General features: G+C 40.2%; 1 protein-coding gene across 1 annotated transcript in view; it reads left to right on the top strand.

The window, feature by feature from the left end:
• Positions 1-16302, top strand: part of LOC127447263 (mitogen-activated protein kinase kinase kinase 12-like) — a 58403-nt gene that overhangs the window by 1717 nt on the left and 40384 nt on the right. The window contains exons 2-3 of the mRNA XM_051709032.1: positions 1920-2427; positions 2512-2695. Of these exons, the coding sequence (XP_051564992.1) occupies positions 2004-2427; positions 2512-2695 (608 nt within the window). The 5' untranslated portion in view covers positions 1920-2003. The remainder of the gene's footprint in view (positions 1-1919; positions 2428-2511; positions 2696-16302) is intronic.

Genomic DNA, 16302 nt, shown 5'->3' with positions numbered 1-16302 from the left:
ATTAGTTATTATTTGTGTTATATATCAAATATTGGCATCAGTATCACCAGGGTCCATAATTTCATGTTGCATCTGCCAATGGCGAGTAAATTGAGAAAATTTACCGTCTTAAATATTTCCACTACATTTTATTTACTTGCCAAAGCAAATTTCACTCCCATTTGGCACTTTTTCATAATATTTGGCATTGAAAAAAATTATATTGGTTGACCACTAATGCGACTTGAATACTATCACAAATTCCTGAGACAGTGATAAAAAAATATAATTAGTTCAAAATATGCAATATATATCTTATATATCCTGTAGTCACTGATTATCATTCCTAATAAGTAATAGAGCCCAGCAGTCACATTCCGGAAGTAAAAATCCCATTCATTTTCTCCATAGGCGAACTGATTTTTAACAATAACTTATAAACCTTTAAGACAGACCTGCCGCAAACTGCTCCACCCATGATTCTGATGGGAAACGATACACCAATTAGAGAATTCACGGTGAGCAAAGCGCATCAAAAGAGCTCTGCGGTAACCGCCCATAACACTCTGTGAATGATGCAATCACGTCAGCCTCTCTACACTCTTAAACTACCTACATTTTTGCAAGTATCTGAATATTTTGCAATTAAATCAAAATACTGTTTGTTGTTTATATACTTATAATCAACATCTCTTTTTCCATCGTTTTTAATTTAATTAGCCTACATAATTTGCAGTGCATAATTGGATTGTAATTCATTCCCTCTTGAAAGATGTTAAGTATACAGTCTTGTATCTTTGTCTTTTTGTCTGATTTTCTAATACTTTTTTTGCTTCAAATCAAAGTTTGTAATGTTGTGATTCACCTCTGAGCTGGCTGGTTTGGTTCATGGCTTACAACTCTGGCACTGTTGTGCTCTATTCAGTCCCACCAGGATTTCGTTGCACTTAACACTTGTCGTTTTGTGTTGTTTTTGCAGTGAAAACTCACAAATAATCATAGTATACTTGTGTAATTTGTGACAGTGACTGCTATTTTAGTGTATAATAAATGAATATGCTGTTAGCAAGCAAAAAATAAATAAATACACACAAAAATACGATACATTTAAGAGGTGAAACCTGTGATATGGCTAATTCAAGTTCAATGGAAGACCCTTCATTATTTTTATATAAAAATGTTCTGCTTCAGACAAGTAAACTTTGGTATGGTTAAAATAGTAAACCTACTATAAAACTGTAAACTAAAAACACAAATATATTAATAATTAGACCTGTTGCGATTACTACATCGCCTGATAGCAATCATTTGATCTAACTGCGAGCATTTTAAATTCTAATCACATTTTACTGTCCAAATAAGAGATTTTTAAGCATTTTTGTGTCTCATTTTCCAGTGCAACAGTGCATTATATGAGCATTTCAAATTAACTCCGACCATCTCACTGACCGCAGACTGCACTCAAAGCACTTCCTGAAGAGTGTGTGAAGATTAAACGCTATCTGTGATGTACATGTGCCATCTGTGGTCCCGAGAAAGTTTATACAAGGATTTTGAAAGCGAACACAATAGCACCCCCTTTGAGAGTATCAACTCTAAAATACGGGACAACAGGCATCCTGTAAGGGACGTCGTAATTTTTGGTCAAAATATGGGATGTCCCGGCTAATATGAAATGGTGGCTGTGCAGAATGGTGGCTATGCAGTTAGATATGTCTTGAGTGCATCAAGATTTTCAAGCATTTGTTTTTCAATTAGATTGCCTCAGATTCACAGTTTATGCAGAAAAACTGCCAAAAATTATAGAGAGTAATTGAAAATGCATTAAATCTTGCGACCGCAAGATCACATAATCCTGAAGGGATTGTCTGTTGCCATTTTCAACAAAACTAAGAACCCCCTTTCTCCATACTAACTTGCTTTGTCATTCCTTTCTCCAGGTGCATTGAGGAACAGTAGTTCTTCGGTGTGAGTGGTGTGGGCGACTCTTCTTAAGGGTGGCCACCCCCACCCCTTCTGCCCCGATGGCTTGTGTCCACGAGCATCATGCCCCTTCCCCCTCTCTCTCAGGATTTAGCACCCCACTCTCTGAGCCCCCTTTCTGTCGCCCAGATGCTGAGGTGCCCGCAAGCACGCCCGACACCGAACTCACTCCGACCCAGTGCGTTCTCCGTAATGTACTCTCCATTGACCCTGTGGGGGGCGGGAGTGGCACTCACACCCACAACAACAGCCCCACCCTGAGCGATGAGCCCACCAACTTCTCTAATAGTGTGCTAAAGCTTCAGGAGGGCGGAGCAGAGGGCGGAGCTGTGCGCAACCAGTCTGACAGCTTTAGACTGCAGGCAGGTGGAGGGGGCTTTCTGGAGGGTTTGTTTGGATGCTTGAAGCCCGTTTGGACGATGATTGGGAAAGCGTACTCAACAGAACACAAACAGAGCCATGAGGGTGAGTAACATTATCTGACAGTTGATGGTGTGTGATATGGTCATTTTAGGGAGTTTGATTGGTATTATCAAATGTGTCTTGCAGAATTATGGGAGGTACCATTTGAAGAGATCTCGGAGCTGCAGTGGGTGGGCAGTGGGGCACAAGGAGCTGTTTTCTTGGGCAAGTTCCATGGTGAGGAAGTAGCCGTGAAGAAAGTGAGAGACATCAAAGAGACTGAGATCAAACATCTCCGCAAGCTCAAGCACCCCAACATCATTACCTTCAAGTGAGTGAACACAGCCATCATCTTTAAGACAATATGTCAACACTCAGTTCTAAAGGTTTGAAACTCTAATGTGTTTGCATTGCCACCCTGTCCTTCATTTTTGTGCTACATTAATGTCAAGTCAAGTAATTTTTATATGTATAGCACTTTTCACAACACACATTATTTCAAAGCAGCTTTACAGAAAAGGATGCTGTAATTTTGTTTGTGTCATAAAGTCCTAATTGAGCAGTTTCATTGAAAAACATAATTTAAAATCATGCCTTAAAAATTATTTGTCTTTAGGCTGGGAAGGAACCCAAAACTCAAAAAGATGTTAGTTAATGGAGAAAAAAAATCCTTGGGGGAAACCAGGTTCAGCTGGGGGAGCCTGGCAATACAGCATGAATATAATGCCAATATTAGTTATCTATGTGTAATACAAGTCATGCATTATTTGAGTAAACTGATTAGATGTTGGTGGGCAATGTTTAAAAATAAAGGATTTTGAATGAACTGTAAGATTAATAAATAAGTGTTTTTGAAGTCCATCCCGAATTGACTGCAGAAGTACACATAAATGCAGTGTTTTATTTGGCTGAAGAAGGCTTTAGTTGGCAGTAATTTATTGTCATATGAGCTACACAAGCTACTGATGGTATGTCAGGCATCAGCAGCATAGTATGACAGTCAGTGTTGGTGAAGCTTTAAAACTGCAGCTTTCCAAGCTACAAGCTACTCATAATTTAAAATAGTTAAACTACAGCTACACTTTAAAAAAAAAATTGTTAGCTACACTACAAGCTACTAACAAAAAGTAGCTAACTACGTTGAGGGTGGGTTGTACCAATAAGGATTAAATAAAGAAGAGTTTAAAGCTTATCAAAGATTTGTTGATCTAGGATTTATTTTAATTCGAGTTGTGTTACACCACTTAAATTTAAACACGGATTAACAAATCAGTGATTAAAATGTTTACCTGTGATTAAATCTTTCACCTGTGATTCATTTTGTCCGCCATGATGGATTAAACAGTGTAACAAATAATAATAACACAATTTTATTTCTTTTTTGAGTGAGAACATAAAATTGCCTCTGCAAAAAAGAAACTTGTGCAGGTAAAAGAATAAAACATTTCTACAGTGGTTAATACAGACAGATCAGCGGCACAAAAGGCAGATCAAATAAAAGCCAAGGAAATGTCGCAGCCATGCATAAGAAGTAATAATTTCACAAGCCATGAGAAGAATTTGATATCTCAATTAATGGAACAGTATGGGACTATAATTGAAGACAAGAGGACAGATAATGTTACTGTAAGAAAAAAAAGAAGAGCTGTGGGTCCAGCTAAGCACCAGCTTTAAGGCGTCTGCAGGTATCAAGGACAAGCGAGTCGTGATGAACTTAAAAGTCTGTTGGAAAAACTTAAAAGCGAAAAAGAGGCTGTCCAGGAGAGGAGAGAAACTTTTCTCACAGGAGGAGGTCCATCAGCAAGCGAAATGGATCCGTTGTCTCAAAAAAATCATCCAGATCATCCTGCAACAAATATCTCCCTTATCTAACCCATTTGATGATGATGCCATTGCGGACTAGCCAGACCCACCAACCCCAGCCTACAAAAGTATGTTCCTACGTTTCAATTAGGAAACGGCAAATAATTTAGTCATTGTTGGCTTGATAAAGCCAAGATAATTTCATAATGGAGTAATGGAGATGTAGCGTCTGTTTCTTGCGCGCATGCCACAAATGTATGCGCCAGTGTGCTCACACCACCTCTACTAAACGTGTCAGCGAAGGAGATGCTCAGCATTCAGGGCCCTTGAATAACAAGATGCCAAAAACCGACTTAAACGAATATCATTATGAATTACTACAATTGGAGAAAGAGAAAAACATAATTAGACAATGCAAAGATACAGAGAGAGGGGCTTCTTCTACAATGGGAAATACTGCAACTTCAAAAAGACAAAATTTGCAGAAAACTAGATCTAGTTAATTTTTTTTTAATGAAATCTATAGAAATGGATGAAAACAGTCTAATTTAAAATGACAAGTAACAGTGTTCAAACAATATTTTGTTTTAATGCGTATATGTTGAACAGTACTGTATGGAAATTATATCTGACTGTAATGTTACATTAATGTATTAATATTACATAAATTGTAATAAAGAACAAGAAGGCACCATTTTAAATCGGTCATCTTATTTGTGCAAAGAAAGGATATTCAAGCAACTCTTTTGAATTAAAAATGTTTTCAATCAATGTTAATAATTAATTGTATTGAAAGTATATTGCAGTGCATTGATGTGTACGTAGTTTCTCTCTCTCTCTTGTGTTTACATATTTGGAATCTTTTAATGCCACATAACACAAATTATGCAGTAAAATTGTTCTCAATTAGAGTTCTCCAGACAGCATTTCCATTTGCAGTGGCAGCGCTGCACTCCTTCTGTGCATTTCCTCAGTCCTCATTTGGGTGATCCTCTTCAGACTCCTGTAGTAGCTCATCTCCAAGTCTTTTCCCAAAGTTGTATAATACTGCCCCTGCAACAGTGACCATCAGTGTTGTCTCAAGCTTTGTTCGAAGCCCATTCTGCATGCAAGGAAAGCTTTTTTTCCAAACACCAAACACTTTCTCCACAAGACATTTTGCTGAAATGTGGCAGGAGTTGTAGCGTTTCTCAGCTGGTGTTATAGGGTTCAAGAGGGGGTCATCAGGTATGCATGACAGGGGTAGCCATTATTGCCTACCAGGTGACCCTGGAATGCATGGCTTTCAGGCAAAGCACACAGGCATCTATTGTCAAAGATCCTGTTGTCATGTTTTGATCCTCGCCATCGAGCCACAATGTTGGTGATTTGGCCCTTCTCATCACACACTACTTGAACACTGATGGAACAGTAGCCCTTCCTGTTGCAAAACAACTCTCCATGTTCTCCACCAGGGTTCTGAATCTGAATGTGGGTGCACTCAATCGCTCCTATAACTCCAGGAAAACCAGCTCTTGTATAAAAATCTTATATACTAATCTTTCAGAGTTGCAATTGCCCCTGATACCCTTCCAACAATTCTGCTCACAGTTGATTTATGAACTCCAGAATGGTCCCCATCCACCATCTGGAAACAACCAGTGGCATAAAAGCACAAGGCTATCAGAAGCTGGAGCAATGGTTGTATAGCTGCATTTTGGTCATTGCTATGTTTAATTAGGGGTCCAATTTTTTCATTTAATATAATTACACATTCCTTGTTGAATCTATACCTTTTTGAAAAATCCTCATTGTCATAAAACTCAAAAGGTTCATTATGTCCTGTATTTTTCTTCGAGGTATTCTTTCATTGTCCCCAATCAACCAAAAAAGTGTCGCCATTTTCTATATTTAAACTTCCTCAGCTGCAAGTTTAAAGTTAATCCTTAACTGAATTTTAAATCTGAGTTTAAAGTAATGGAGCAACAAGATTAAAGTTAATCTAGATTTACTGTGAAATATAAATCAGGATTAAAATGATGGTTTAAATTTAACCATGATTATTTTTAAACAAGGGTTAAAGTTTGGTGCAACAGAATTATTAGATAAACCTTGATTTAATCTCAATTTAAGGTTAATCCTTATTGGTGCAACCCACCCTGAAGCTGTTTAAAGAAGAAAATATTTTTAGATATATAACAATAGGATGCTGTTGTTAAATCTGCAATCAGAAGTTATAATTAGCTATATTGGACTAATTATATTTAATTAGTGTTAGTTATCCACTCACTGAGCACTTTATAAGGAACGCTATGGTCTTAATAAAGTGCCCGATGTGGTCTTCTGCTGTTGTAGCCCATCTGCCTCAAGGTTCGACGTGTTGTGCAATCTGAGATGCTGTTCTGCTCACTACAATTGTACAGAGTGGTTATCTGAGTTACCGTAGCCTTTCTGTCAGCTCGAACCAGTCTGTCCATTCTACGTTGACCTCTCTCATCAACAAGGTATTCTTGCAGAACCAAAGAACTGCCGCTCACTGGATGTTTTTTGTTTTTGGAACCATTCTGAGTAAACTGTAGAGACTGTGAAAATCCCTGGAGATCAGCAGTTACAGAAGTACTCAAACCAGCCCAACTGGCACCAAAAATCATGTCACGGTTGAAATCACTGAGATCACATTTTTTCCCCATTCTGATGGATGATGTGAACATTAACTGAAGCTCCTGACCCGTATCTGCATGATTTTATGCATTGCACTGCTCTGTATATTTAATTAGGGCGACAATCCCTTACGAAATTACCCATGGTTTTACTACAGTAACCATAGCTTAACCATGATACCTGTAGTAAAATCATAGTAACCACAACATTAACGATGGTTACTACAGTATTACTATAGTAAAACCATGTTTAATTTTCATAAGGGTTACACAAATAGGCTGACACTATTAAATTGAACATAATTTAGGGCTGGGAAATTTAGGGCAGTTAATATTTTAACTTTTTAACATATCAAAAAATTAAAATTTTTAATGTTTTTTCCCACTTCTTGTTGCTAAAATTGGTATTTATAAATTTTCAGGAGATACACGCTTGACATCCTAGCACAGAAACTAATTGTGAGGAGCAGTGCATGCCTATTTATTACTCCTCTGCCTGTAATTAATGACAGCGAGACAAACAGACCCAAGAGCAGAGGAACAGTTCAAAGGATTTATTTACAATAAATATGATTAGTCACTGTGAATGTCGAGGATCCCGGCAACGGCTGCAGCAGCAGGAGGTGATCTCTGAGATGTGCACGTACCGTGGCCGCACAAGGGGAAATCCGTGAAGAGTGTGTTCGTAGAATGAGCGTGTGCGTTGTGAAAGTCAGGAATAGATTCGTGGAATCCTTCATTGAAGCTCATTGAGGTGCAGAACACCACCCAGCAGGGTAGGGTGATCTAGCTCCTGACACGTGGGCAAAGACGAGGTATCCTCCGTGGAAATCCAGCTGACACACAGCAAATGGGAAGGCAACCACACACCCGAAACGCGGGCAATCAACTGATACACGAGGCAGGACCAACTAGGCAGAGAGAATAAGGTTAGTTACATCACACCAAACAACAATCTTGCAAAGATACTGAGAACACGAAGGGTTTAAGAAAGGAGTGAATTGTGGGCCTGGGTAGCTCAGTGAGTATTGACGCTGACTACCACCCTTGGAGTCACGAGTTCGAATCCAGGGTGTGCTTAGTGACTCCAGCCAGGTCTCCTAATCAACCAAATTGGCCTGGTTACTATGGAGGGTAGAGTCACATGGGGTAACCTCCTCGTGTTCACGATTAAGTGGTTCTCGCTCTCAATGGGGCACATGGTAAGTTGTGTGTGGATCGCGGAGAGTAGGCACACTAATTAGTGGCATGATCAGCGTTCAACTGGGAACATTCAATGCTCCCATGGAAACACTGATCATGCATGCCGGCCTCGCCTGCAAGACATGAGGGTGAGGAAATAACAAAATATACAAAACAAACCGACAAACTCACTGGAGCCATGGCAGAATTACCTTGCCGGAGGTGAAACTGATCTATGAGGGTGCGGTCCAGGATGTCCTGAGCCGGGACCCAACCTCTCTCCTCAGGTCCATAACCCTCCCAGTTAACCAGGTACTGGAACCCTCTGCCCCCCTGCCTGACGTCGATCAGTTTCCTGACCATATACACCGGAGAACCCTCAACAAGACGTGGAGGAGGTGGGACAGGTGTGGCAGGGTGTAACTCAGAACGTAAAATGGGTTTAATTTTGGAGACGTGAAAAACGGGGTGAACACTAGGGTTGTGTCGATAGACGATGATCTCGGAGATCGACGATGGTCAGAGTGATCACTAATAGCTGATACCTTTGATGGTGTCAAGATGATATTTGGCTCGTTTTCCCATTAATGTATTCAATTATTAACCCTAACCCTGCTTAACTAAAATTACCCCATAGTACCACCTAGTGTCCAACCTGCGGTAATACCAGTGTTCATCGGTTTGAACGTGAACACCACCCCCTCCACCCTGCGCGATCTTAACGGGTATTGGCAATCTCACAGGCTGACGATAAGATGACCTGACTATGGAGAAGATCACCCAACACTAGTTAACACATTTGAGGTGAGGAGGTAGTTTGAGACAGACCGCCACTGGACTAAGGCACAGTGTTTCGTAGCACAGCACGGACTTTAGCATCCACCTCCCAGGATACCATGCCCACCACGCGAGTGCCGGGTAGAATGATATCCGGTGGGATGGTGGAGGTCTTGACCTCAAAACATCGAGACAAAGAGTCGAGCTTGACGTTTTTAGAGCCCGGGTGATACGACAGGATGAAATTAAATCACGTGAAAAATAATGCCCAGTGAGCCTGTCTAGAGTTGAGGTGTTTAGTGCTACGAATGTACTCTAGGTTCTTATGATCTGTCCAGATCACGAAAGGTACCCCCGAACCCTCTAACCAGTGATGCCACTCACACAAGGCCAACCGGACAGCTAACAATTCTCGGTTGCCGACGTCATAATTCTGTTCAGCTGGTGTTAAGCGGTGTGAAAAAAAGGCTCATGGATGCATCTTTCTGTCCGAGGAAGAGCGCTGCAACAGGACCGCTCCGACACCAACCTTAGACGTATCCACTCCACCACGAACTGATTTGCAGGGTCGGGAGTTACGAGGATGGGTGCGGTAGAAAACTGCTCCTTTAATTTAGAAAATGTGACCTCAGCTCGTGGGGACCAACAAAAGTCAGTGCGTGTGGAGGTGAGATCCGTCAGAGGTGCGGCGAGTTGGCTGTAATTCCTAATAAACCTCCGGTAGAAATGAGCGAACCCCAGAAACCTCTACAATGTCTTGCGAGAATCTGGGGTTGGCCAATCGGAGACGGCTCTAACCTTAGCCGGGTCCATGTGCACTCCCTTGGACGAAACAATGAACCCCAGGAACGGAACCGACTGTGCATGAAAAGTGCACTTCTCCGCCTTGATGAACAGCCGATTCTCTAGCAGTCGCTGAAGCACCTGCCTGATATGCTGTGCATGGTCTTGGATATTCTGGGAGATGATCATAATATCATCAAGATAGACAAACACAAAACGATCAATCATGTCTCTTAGCACGTCATTTACAAGCCCCTAGAAGATGCCGGGGGCGTTGACCAATCCAAAAGGCATAACCAAGTATTCAAAGCCGCCATTTAGAAGCTATGTCAAAATCCATAAAGTTCCATTCAGCTCCGAAATCAACCAAGGCTGAGACAGTGTGATAGGCAGATCCATACTGCAGCCGGGCCGGGAGAATTGTCCGAAGTCCACGGGTTTTGTCCAATGGTGTTGCGCTCACCAGTAACCCCTTTCCTACTGACGAGCTGACGAGACGTAACCCCTTTCCTACTGATGTCGTTTACCGGACATGAAGCAGAGAGATGACCAGACCGAGCACAATGAAAACATTGACTGTGTTTCTCCCTACGTGAGATTTGAGTTCTTCCGATTTGCATCAGCTCAGGGTCGGGCTGTGATACTGGTGACCTGGCAGAAGAAGCAGACCAGGAAGGAGGATCAGCCGCCTGGGTAGGTGGAGATCGGCGTCGACGGTGGTGACGGCTTAGGGTCAGGCGTTGATAGACTCAGATAGCCAGATCCACCAAATCATCGAAGTGCAGATGCAAATCCAAAGAGTAAATCTTGTCCAGGATGTTGTTGGAAAGCCCATGCTGAAACCGATCCCACATGGCATGGTCATACCACTCACAAGAAGCAGCCTGGGTGCGAAACTCGATCGCATAATCTGAAACTCGTTGATCTCCTTGAGACAGTCCAGATAAGACCCTCACCACCTCCCGATCAAAAACTTGTCAGAGCTCTGTGGAAAAGGCGTGATAGGAAGCGCAGCAGGGATGTCTGTTGTCCCACATGGCAGTGCCCCATTCACCAGCCCTTCCGGTGAGGAATGTGATCACACAAGCCACCTTCATTGTATCCGATGTGAAAGTAGAGGGCTGTAACGTGAAGAACATTGTGAAAGGAATGTGCTACAGGATCCAGCCTCACCTGAATACAGGGCTGCCTGATGTGAGGGGCAATGCGGGCTTCAAAGCGTCCAGAAACCTGGGGAACCGCCAGAGCCGTTGAAGATGCTTCCTGAGAGGGGCCAGCATCGGGAGATAGGCAGAGCTGTTACACGACAGAGGTGAGCTCGGCGAGCTGCGAAGCCATCATCTCCAGAGCCTGGTTAGATGTGGAGATTTGATCCTGCTGACATCCCAGCAAAGCTCCCTGCTGAGAGAGGGCGGAGGGAATAGTGGATTCCTCCGCTGGGTCCATAAGAAGTTTTTACTCACATTTGCAAGTAATAATTACTGCGTGTGAAAAATTATTTAAGCGCACTGGTGCGATTGACAGCTGATCTAACACCCAAAGTTGAGCTTTTTATTGCAGCCTACCATCAGAATAAAAAGTCCCAAATGCATCTTGCCTCATATACCAAGTACTTTGAAAAGTGGCACGTTATTATATTTGCATTAAATGCGCAGTTTTTTCACTCTCATACATGGCTGTGAGTGCTTATCTCTCCCTCTCTCTCTTTACGCACACGCAGAGATCCTGAGAAAAGGGGCATTCTGCTGCAAGAGCTGAATTCTATTCACCTTATTCAGCTCATCTAACTTCCTGTTTGTATTGAAGCTACTGAAGAGTCAATCAAAATGGATTACATGTGGGAGCACAGAAAGTATTTTTCACCAAGAGTTGATGGTGTAAGTCTACACACACAACTATATGAAAATACTTATGAGGTGTTCGTGTTCGTTTTTTCCGACACCTGCGGATATGGCAGATCACATTAAGACAACTAAGACATACTGCACTTTTTCACGATACAAGCGATTAATTGTTATATGGGTAATTCTGCTTATTTTTAAGGTTTCAACTTGATAATAATTTGTATTAAAATGTGTAGTTGATATGAAATTTCCAACAGTGACAGCTTGTATTATTACACATACAAGTTCATAACATTAAAGAAAATTACTTGTACTTTTTAAAATTAATTTGTCTCCAAACAGTTAAATGTGATTAAAATTGTTGTAATGGAATATAAAATAAAACATACACTTTCGCATGCACCCCTCCCCTACCCGGTTTAACACTCAAAAAATCAACTATAACACGATGGGTGAATGACACGAGAGGATGAGAGTCTTACAGAGATATTTTTAATGACTTTGTGTTGTCTCGTGGAGTTTCATTAGTACGTCCACAACATGAATGTAGGATCTTGTAGATTTATGAAGTACTCTTGTTTTATAATCGCCCAGCTCTGCTTCCAGTTGTTATGACATCCCCTGAAAACTTTAAAATACTCATGATAACTTTTGACAACTCTGTAACCTGTAAATCCACTTTGCTAGCTAATTACACTTTGACATCAAAACCCTAGATAATAGATACAGGTGCATCTCAATAAATTAGAATGTCATGGAAAAGTTCATTTATTTCAGTAATTCAACTCAAATTGTGAAACTCGTGTATTAAATAAATTCAATGCACACAGACTGAAGTAGTTTAAGTCTTTGGTTCTTTTAATTGTGATGATTTTGGCTCACATTTAACAAAAACCCACCAATTCACTATCTCAAAAAATTAGAATATGGTGACATGCCAATCAGCTAATCAACTCAAAACACCTGCAAAGGTTTCCTGAGCCTTCAAAATGGTCTCTCAGTTTGGTTCACTAGGCTACACAATCATGGGGAAGACTGCTGATCTGACAGTTGTCCAGAAGACAATCATTGACACCCTTCACAAGGAGGGTAAGCCACAAACATTCATTGCCAAAGAAGCTGGCTGTTCACAGAGTGCTGTATCCAAGCATGTTAACAGAAAGTTGAGTGGAAGGAAAAAGTGTGGAAGAAAAAGATGCACAATCAACCGAGAGAACCACAGCCTTATGAGAATTATCAAGCAAAATCGATTCAAGAATTTGGGTGAACTTCACAAGGAATGGACTGAGGCTGGGGTCAAGGCATCAAGAGCCACCACACACAGACATGTCAAGGAATTTGGCTACAGTTGTCGTATTCCTCTTGTTAAGCCACTCCTGAACCACAGACAACGTCAGAGTCGTCTTACCTGGGCTAAGGAGAAGAAGAACTGGACTGTTGCCCAGTGGTCCAAAGTCCTCTTTTCAGATGAGAGCAAGTTTTGTATTTCATTTGGAAACCAAGGTCCTAGAGTCTGGAGGAAGGGTGGAGAAGCTCATAGCCCAAGTTGCTTGAAGTCCAGTGTTAAGTTTCCACAGTCTGTGATGATTTGGGGTGCAATGTCATCTGCTGGTGTTGGTCCATTGTGTTTTTTGAAAACACTCATTGATCTCCTTGAAGTTGAAGTCACTGCACCCGTTTACCAAGAAATTTTGGAGCACTTCATGCTTCCTTCTGCTGACCAGCTTTTTAAAGATGCTGATTTCATTTTCCAGCAGGATTTGGCACCTGCCCACACTGCCAAAAGCACCAAAAGTTGGTTAAATGACCATGGTGTTGGTGTGCTTGACTGGCCAGCAAACTCACCAGACCTGAACCCCATAGAGAATCTATGGGGTATTGTCAAGAGGAAAATGAGAAACAAGAGACCAAAAAATGCAGATTGAGCTGAAGGCCACTGTCAAAGAAACCTGGGCTTCCATACCACCTCAGCAGTGCCACAAACTGATCACCTCCATGCCACGCCAAATTGAGGCAGTAATTAAAGCAAAAGGAGCCCCTACCAAGTATTGAGTACATATACAGTAAATGAACATACTTTCCAGAAGGCCAACAATTCACTAAAAATGTTTTTTTTATTGGTCTTATGATGTATTCTAATTTTTTGAGATAGTGAATTGGTGGGTTTTTGTTAAATGTGAGCCAAAATCATCACAATTAAAAGAACCAAAGACTTAAACTACTTCAGTCTGTGTGCATTGAATTTGTTTAATACACGAGTTTCACAATTTGAGTTGAATTACTGAAATAAATGAACTTTTCCACGACATTCTAATTTATTGAGATGCACCTGTACATACATAATAGATATTAGATATACAACCGCTAGACCAGAAGATCAAAGACAAAATTATCAATTTGGCTGCGCGCTTGTTTCTCTGGCGCATAAGGTGAATAGAAAACACTGTACCATGTAAAGATGGTCAAAGCTGAGTTTCTTGCTTGTTTTATGGACAGCATTTTGAATAATGATGGATGTCTTAAAAACCTTGCGATCACAAGCAAGATTCTGAGAAAAATAGCCAGTCAAAAATTTAAATACCAGTAAAACAGCATTCATTTATCTTAACGTGACATAAAAATACAAAATAAAAATGTCCAAAGACCTTGACACCTTGGTAACTGAAGCAAAACCAGAGCCTCAAACATATTCTGCTTCTAACGGATGTGCGCTTACCGTCACGTGGCCAAGTGCTTGTGAGTTTTTTTTTTCTTGAATCTTCAAAATTCATGGAAATTCTACTTCATAATCATGCACTGCAAGACTTAAAATTCCTCTTAAAACAATATATCTTGTTGGCATGTTCATGCTTTATAAAGAGACCATCAAGCAGCTGCAAGGGTCTGGGTCGAGCTGGACTACAGACTACAGTTCATACAAATCTGTCCACCGCTAGAAATGTATCAAGTATCATGTCTATCGCAGTTATGCAAAATCCCACCACATGGCAGGCAATGCACGTCCCAAAAAATAATTATATTATGATTATCATATTATTTTATCCGTCATTATACTTTTGCAAGTTTTTTCTTTTTTTCTTTGCATTTCTCACAGCCGTGGATAATAGAGCAATCTTGTGCGCGCACACGAGCACACAGTGCTGGGAGAGAGAGAGAGAGAGAGAGAGCGCATCCATGGCCGTGATATGTAAAGACTTTCTGATATACACGTAGAGGGGGCTTCAAGGTAAAAAGCTTGGGAACCACTGGTCTTCTACATATTTTCATAGAAAAACTATTTTAAAAAAGCTTATAGGCCTACGGACGGTGAAATGCATCTTTATGAGGTAGTTAATGTGCGTGTCATAAAAACAAAATATTAAAGGGGTCATGATTCTGATATCTTTTTTTTATAATTTTATTTTCTTCCCTGGGGTCCACTGATAATGTTTGTAAAGCTTTTTTTGCACCAAAACAGTCATAATTTAGTAATATATGGTCTTTGGCCCTCTGTCTGAAACGCTCGGATTTGGCCTAAGTGCCTCCTTTAAACTTCAATGTAAAAACGCCCACTGTTATTATTACTAACATCGTGCAGCCCCTCAAATACAGCCATATCTGAAACTCAATCAGAAGAGAATGAATAAGCCCGTCAACATTATAAAACTACATTTCAGAGTTTACACAAAACGCACATCCAACACATTGCATTGGAATATATTAAACTGTTCATCTCAAGCACAACTGTTAATGCCCAGCACCATAAACTGTCAAACAGTCATGACATTTGAAATGTTCATGAATGAAACGGTTTACTTACGGTTTTGCGATCGAGTCCAAAAGTGTTTTTTTTTTTTAAGTGCCCCATCCTTCAATAACAGTTCCCTTGCAAAGCTTGAAGCGTATTATGACTGGTTCATAAGCAATCCATGCTGATATGAGCCGAAAAACACATACATTCCAAAGCACGGTGAATAGACACACACACATACAGCGTCACATTGCTGGAAATGCATCAAAACAATCAAAGATGTCCATCTAGTGCATATTTCTTTTTTGAACATATTTTTCTTTATTTTTAAATACATTTTTATACAGATTTTTGTATGTTTAAAAAAACAAAATAGAAAGTTAATATTCCCCCCACCCACTTGATTATTGTCATTTCAGAAAATAAATAAATAAATATGTCTGTCTACAATAATGAATATAAACAGAAAGGACACTAACACGAAGACACACACACACACACACACACACACACAATAAATAAATAAATAATCAGACAGCACCACATTCCAATACATTTCATACATAAATTTGTATATAAATCTAGACATCAAAAAAAAAAGTTTTTCTATTTTAACTGCAAGTCATGTATATTTATAAATTCCAAAAATAAACCCCAAATTTTTTAAAATAGATACATTTTTCCCTTTAAAGCATAAGACATTTTTTCAACCGATAAGCAGGCTGACAATTCTCTGAGCCACTGGCTAAGTGAAGGGCGAGAGATGTTTTTCCAGTACATAGAGATTAATCGTTTAGCAAGTAACAAACATAAATCTACCAACTTAGCTTCATGTTTCTTCAGTTTCAGATTTATGGGAAATATACCTAAAATACAAAGCTTTGGACACAGAGGGACCATTTTCGTTATTATTTTAGAAATTGTATCGATTACTTCTTTCCAACAATGTTGTATTACTTCACATTGCCAGACACAGTGAATTAAGTTACCTTTATGTGAATTACATTTAGTACAAATATCAGATATGTCAGAGTTGAACTTATTTAATTTTTCTGGTGTAATGTATGTTCTCATTATCCAATTATATTGCATTAATTTATGTCTGGTATTGATTGAGAACTGCTGTGCTTTTAAGCAGGCAGATCTCCATTCTTCATCTAGGATTTCTGTATTTAAGTCA

The sequence above is a fragment of the Myxocyprinus asiaticus genome, chromosome 10 (genome assembly GCF_019703515.2).
Source record: "Myxocyprinus asiaticus isolate MX2 ecotype Aquarium Trade chromosome 10, UBuf_Myxa_2, whole genome shotgun sequence".
NCBI lineage: Eukaryota > Metazoa > Chordata > Actinopteri > Cypriniformes > Catostomidae > Myxocyprinus > Myxocyprinus asiaticus.
Note: the sequence above shows the minus strand (reverse complement) of the source record. Positions and strands in the feature narration are given on the sequence as shown.